Source organism: Capsicum annuum, chromosome 4, assembly GCF_002878395.1.
Source record: "Capsicum annuum cultivar UCD-10X-F1 chromosome 4, UCD10Xv1.1, whole genome shotgun sequence".
In the NCBI taxonomy this organism is placed as follows: Eukaryota; Viridiplantae; Streptophyta; class Magnoliopsida; order Solanales; family Solanaceae; genus Capsicum; species Capsicum annuum.
This window is the reverse complement of record NC_061114.1, coordinates 226669800-226676025: the sequence shown is the minus strand read 5'-3', so window position 1 is coordinate 226676025 and position 6226 is coordinate 226669800. Positions and strand designations below refer to the sequence as shown.

At 31.8% G+C, this 6226-nt stretch overlaps 1 protein-coding gene across 1 annotated transcript; it reads left to right on the top strand.

Annotated features, from left to right (window-relative positions):
- Positions 1-4968: 4968 nt before the first annotated feature.
- On the top strand, positions 4969-5666 carry LOC124898105. The gene is made up of 2 exons (XM_047411731.1): positions 4969-5049; positions 5415-5666. The coding sequence occupies exons 1-2, from the start codon at positions 4969-4971 to the stop codon at positions 5664-5666; spliced, it is 333 nt and encodes a 110-aa protein (XP_047267687.1).
- The last annotated feature ends 560 nt before the right edge of the window (positions 5667-6226 follow it).

Genomic DNA, 6226 nt, shown 5'->3' with positions numbered 1-6226 from the left:
ATGAACTGTTGAAATCTTTTATCTTCTCCGATCCATACCACCACTACTACGAGCTCCAAGCTCAGATGAGATCCACAACTTTATCAACCTCCAATTTCACGGTGCCACTGCTCCGACGAGTACCATCAACCAGAGATATACAATAAAAATTTCGGGTGTATTTGTGTATCTTAGATACAACCAAAATTTATATTGTGTATCTGGATAATTACCTCGATATATTTTAAAATTAGGTGTACAACCTCCTATATTTTTGATATTTTTTTTTTTTTTTTTTGTTTTTGTTCGCTAGCTACCTCAACTCCACCTCCTCCGATCGCCTCCTCATTTTTCAGATCATCACTAATAGTCGTTACCTTTTTCGTATCGCCACCACTGCTGCCTCTACCTTCATCATTTCTAATTGAATCATCCTCATCATCGATGCCACCACCACTTCCTTCTTCTTGAGATTAAACAACCTTCTTCTTTTTCAGATTCGATTATCATTGACCACCACCTTTTTCTACTCTTCTAACTGAACCTTAGTAGTTGTTTTTGTAGCTGCCACCGCCATCACTACCTCCTTCTTCTTTAGATTCGGCCATAACCCCCATCTTTATTAGATTCAGTCAACGCCACCACCTTCTTCTTCTTTTTTCTTTTTATATCGGCTTTATGCGCTGATCGATGTAAAGTAGTGTATGTTTTAGTCGAGCATTCTTTTAGTAGAGATCTACTCTTATCCTAATTGAGTAGATTGCTTTTTGGGAAAGGACTATCATTTCATCATCCTTCTTCTATTTCGATTTAATCATTGTTGTTGTCGTCTCTATCCGCACCTCGTCCTCCTAATCCTCTATTTTTCGTTTTTAAAAAATAAAAAATAAAATTTGGGCTTTTGGCCTTTTTATTAAGAAAATAAGAAAAGTCCATACAACATAGGCTCAGAGCCCATAATTGAGATGAAAAAAGCAAAGACTCGATCCATAATCAGATCAGGTCGAAATAAACTATAGGGCTTCCTAATCTGAGTTCTCTTTCTTTTCATCTTTCTATATCGACATTGAGAGGAATCTTCAATCGGATGTTCTGTTGCTTGTTATGCGGATCATTAATCTTTTTGAAGGTGAATCTGATGATAAGGGTGTTATTTTTAGCTCACAAAGGTTGTGTTTTACCTTTTTCTCCATTTAATAAGTATTCTCCTCAGCTTCCTTCGATGTTCATGTAGATGTGTTTTTCGATGAAGAAAGTAGAATCCAAGGCGGATTTGGTAGAGATATTGACTCTAGTTCTATGAATTTGAAATTTCCATTAAGGAAGTTTAAAATATGAAGATTTATTCATGTCAAAAAAATTACACATGATTCAATACCTATTATATAAACATAAAAATAATTTTAATATATATAAATTATAATTTTCCAGTAAAGAACGTTCAAATGAACTCTTGGGCCATTCCTTGCTCCGCCCCTGCACGAGGTTTGCACAAACACTAGAAAACAATTATCATAAATGTTACATTGCAAATAAGATTATAATTTTCAAAAAGATCATCTTAAAAAATATAAAAAAGACCTATATAGATGAAAAAAGAGAAGAATCATATTCCTACATGTCAAATCATATTTATAAAATTCCAATTTTGCTCACATTATTGTTATAATAGAAAAGGGCCAACTATCCCAAGTATTCAAAATAGCTCACATTTACTTTTATTTTTTTTATACTAAATTTACCCTCACTGTCAATGTAAGGGACCACAAATACCTATAATTTTTAGAGTAACTTACATAAATCTCTGATAGTTTCAGCAATATTACATAAAATTCCGTTTATTTTGCTAATTATATCTGATCCCAGAATTTTGAATTGGTGATACATATGTTAAGCAGTGATACATATCTAAAAGTGATACATATGTAATAGATCAGGTAATTATTTTAGGAAGCACCAAATTTTCTGAAATTTTAATAACGTAAATCTCACCTAAACTGTTACAAGCGGTGAAAACACAATTCCTTTTGTTAACTGTTCTACATTGAAGCAAACCACATTAGAATCTCAAAGTTTTTCAAAATTTGGAGCAAAAAAATCGATATTCAATTTTTTTTCTGAATTTCTTCAATGGATCTCGTCACTGTGTTATTGCGTCATTCTGGGGAATGGATTTCTGAAATAAGATACGATAACTATCTGGTTGACGGGATTGTAATTCATGAAAAAACGTCGTACCACGATTTAATGGACGTCATATCAACTCAATTGAAAATTGACGTATCTCTGAAAAGAATTAATGCCAAATACGTTGTTCAAGGTAATTCATTAGCGTTGGAGATTCATAATGATATGGCTGTGAAACTTTTTCTTCAGATTTTGAAAGCTGAATCTATATTCGGGAAGTATCCACTGTGTATTACACCGAGTGATATTGTAATTGACAGTGATGGTGTTGACGCAGATAATATGATGAGTGAGTGTTATGATTTTGTTGAGCCGTTTGATCTTGCACTTGGTGTAGTTCGTAACGTTGAATCTCTAGCAATTGTTAATGTGGGTGGTGAAGAACTGATAAGTGATTGGTATAATAGTGTTGTTAAGGTGAAGCAAAAGTATATAAACAAAGATACACTTGTCTCGGTAATGCGTAACTATTCAATCAAGCATAGGTTCAATTGCAGAGCTGCGAGATCTGACAAGCAGAGGTGCGTTTTTTATTTTTTAATGACAATTATTGATTTATTTTGCAATTTGATTCATATAACTAGTTATTCATATAAGTGAAACAAATGAATATCTGGAAGCTGTAATGATACATTTGTATATCTGGAAGCTGTAATTATTCATATAAGTGAAACAAATTTGATTCATTTCCATTTTTTAATGACAATTATTGATTTATTTCGCAATTTAATGACAATTATATCTGGAAGATGTAGTGATACATTTGTATATTAGTTTATGTAAATGTTGTTGCAAATAACAAGTGATTCATATAACTAGTTATTCATATAAGTGAAACAAATAACTAATTGTTATTGTAAGTTGATATTTATACATATGGTGATTCCTATTGGTCATTAATATAATTGATTATTTAATCATATTAATGGATATTCATATGAATGGCGATTCATCTTGATGATTCATATAAACTAATTAGAAATACATGTTATTCGTATTACTGGTGATTCATATAACTGATGATGCATGTAACTGAGTTTTAATTTTGTTGATTTATGTAAATGGTGATTCATATACCTGGTTTTTTTATGTTGGTGCTAAATGTAACGTAAGTTTCAAATAACCAGTGATTCATATAAGTTTTGAATAACTCTGGTGATTCAAGTGATTCATATAATTAATTAGTTTTGAATAACTCTGGTGATTCATATAAATGTAACATAACTAATGGTGATTCATATACGTGGTTTTTTATGTTGGTGATAAATGTAACATAAGTTTCAAATAACCAGTGATTCATATAACTGGTGATTCATATATGTTTTGAATAACTCTGGTGATTCATATAAGTTTTGAATAACTCTGGTGATTCAAGTGATTCACATAATTAATGATTCATATAGGTGACACAAATACCTAATTTGTATTGTAAGTGGATAGTTATGTATATAGTGATTCATATTTGTGATTAATATAATTGAATATTCATATAATTGGTGATTTTTGTTGGTGAATCGTATAAACAGGTTGGAAAAATAGGTTATTCATATAAATGGTGATTCATATAACTGTTGAATTATTTAATACAAAAGAATAACAGATTAAGTTCATATTGGCGATATGTGTTAACTGTTTATTCATTGGTTAATTGGCTCATTTTTTGATTGAATTAGTGATTCATATGGTATATGGTGATTCATATATAAACAAATTAACGTAACTTCATATTTGCGACATTTTTTTTGATGTATATTTCAGTTATGTCTTGCTGTGCAAATCGCCGGAATGTAGTTGGGTATTCAAGGCGTCCTGTAAGCATGGTACTATACATTTATAGTACGTACCTTCAACGATGAACACACCTGCTCAATAATGGACAGAGTGTTTGAGAAACAGTATGCAACCATTGCCTTTGTAGCTAGAATAACAGCTCAAAAGTTAGTGAACTACAAAAGAATAATCACCCCAATCGATATTATTGAAGATATAAAGAGGAAACTTGGTTTGGACATAAATTACATGAAGGCGTGGCGTGCTAAAGAATGTGCTTTAAAATTGTTGAGAGGGCGACCAACTGACGGATATAAGAAAATGCCTACCTACATATACATGTTGAATTCGATTTATCCCAATTCACATATAAGGATGCATAAGTCTCCTAATAATCAGTTCATATATCTATTCGTAGCACTACAACCTTTCATTAGGGGATTTGGGTATTGTAGGCCTGTTGTGGTAGTAGACGGTAGTCACATGAAAGGACCATATCAAGGAACATTCGTTTCAGCTAGCACTCTTGATGGAGCAAGTATTGCATGTAGTGATTTTTTTCTTCTTACAAATGATGGTAATTATTATATAAGTTAGACATAATCATTGTGTAATTTTATGTATCAGGACATATATTGTCTCTTGCGTATGAGGTTGTAGATTCTGAGAATGATTCATCCTAGACGTGGTTTTTTCAGCAATTCAAGTGTGCTTGCGGTGAGCGTGGTAATATGTGCGTAGTCTATGATAGACATGAAAGCATAATCAAGGCGGTTAGTGTGGTCTATCCATGTATACCACATTTTGCTTGTATTTGGCATCTTTGGAATAATGTCTGCACGAATTATAGAAAGAGTAAGGACAAACTGACCGACGAGTTTTTTGCCATGGCTAAAGCATACAACTTGGATGTGTTTTATGAGCTTATGTGTAAAGTGGGAAAGATTGACAATAGATTTAAGGTATATTTGAAAAATGTTAGGATTTGAAAAGTGGTCACGAGTTCATGCTCCAATAAATAGGGGGAGGATAATGACTTCCAACATTGCAGATTGTATATACTCTCGTCTTGTTGAGGCTCGTGAACTGTCAATTTTAGATTTTTTTGAACAGGTCAGAATCTTATTTGGTGTATGAAACCGAAAAAATAGAGACCGATCTAGCTTTCTTTCTAAAAATTCATTGGGAGGTCGGTTTCAACAAATTCTTCAATTGAACGAGGCAAAGTCATCACGTATGATGGTAAGTTAAAATAACAATCTGTATACTTTAACTAAGGTAGTTTGCATATTTTTTTTAACATTCTGATAACAGATGTATCAAAGTGATACATCTGGGAGTCATATGTATCATTTTGATACATATGATGAAATATGCTTCCACTTGAAATTTTGTTCTTTATATTTAATTAATCTGCATCTTTTATGGTTCATATATTATGTTGACTTACATAAAATTTTATGGAATTATATTTTCAGATTAGGGAATCAACTAACTACATATACGGTGTGTATGAAGAAGGAAGAAAATACATTGTTCGGTTGGATATTAGAACTTGCAACTATGGTAGATTTCAGCTTGATGAGATACCATGCACGCACGCTATTGCTGTTTTGAAAAGCAAACATGTAAAGGAAATGAAGTCATACTGCTCAGATTACTACAAGAAGGAGGCATTGGTGAAGACTTATGAAATGCCGCTTTGTCTAATGTCCGATAAACGAGACTAACATGTACCACTGGAGGTGTTAGAAGATATGGTTTTGCCTCCAAAATATAAATGCCCACCAGGAAGACCCAAGAAAGGTAGAAAAAAGAAAAGTAGTGAAAAGTTTTCATCAACATCAAATCATTATGGCAAGTGTGGGTATGAAGGCCACAACAGACGTAGTTGTAACTATTTTTCAAAAGAGATGTGACATTTTGTCTTTAAAGTTTAATCAGACATGTTTACTTAGTTCAAAGTTTTGAATTCAGTAATTTAAGTTAATTATTCAAAAATTCGTTGCTTGATATATTTCGTTTATAATTGAAAAAGATATGTGTTTGTAAGATTATCATTTATAATTCATTATTACTATTATCTTATGTAGATATGTTAAGAGGTACTGAGGAAAGCTAGTGATGCATTTCGTAAATGAAATTATAAAGTGATAAATACTACAATTTAATCTCAACAGGTTAATTATTGTTAAGTGTCAATCATATTGTTTTCAATTGATATATATTAAAAAACTTAATATTGTTATGTGATTCATATAAACCATTCGTGGAAAATTAGTTGTTTCAT

Excerpts from the sequence above, each read along its gene's own strand:
- LOC124898105 (XM_047411731.1), top strand. The coding sequence starts at position 4,969 with ATGACTTCCAACATTGCAGATTGTATATACTCTCGTCTTGTTGAGGCT. Across the intron at positions 5,050-5,414 it reads TTTTAGATTTTTTTGAACAG|ATTAGGGAATCAACTAACTA; the intron begins GTCAGAATCTTA and ends TTATATTTTCAG.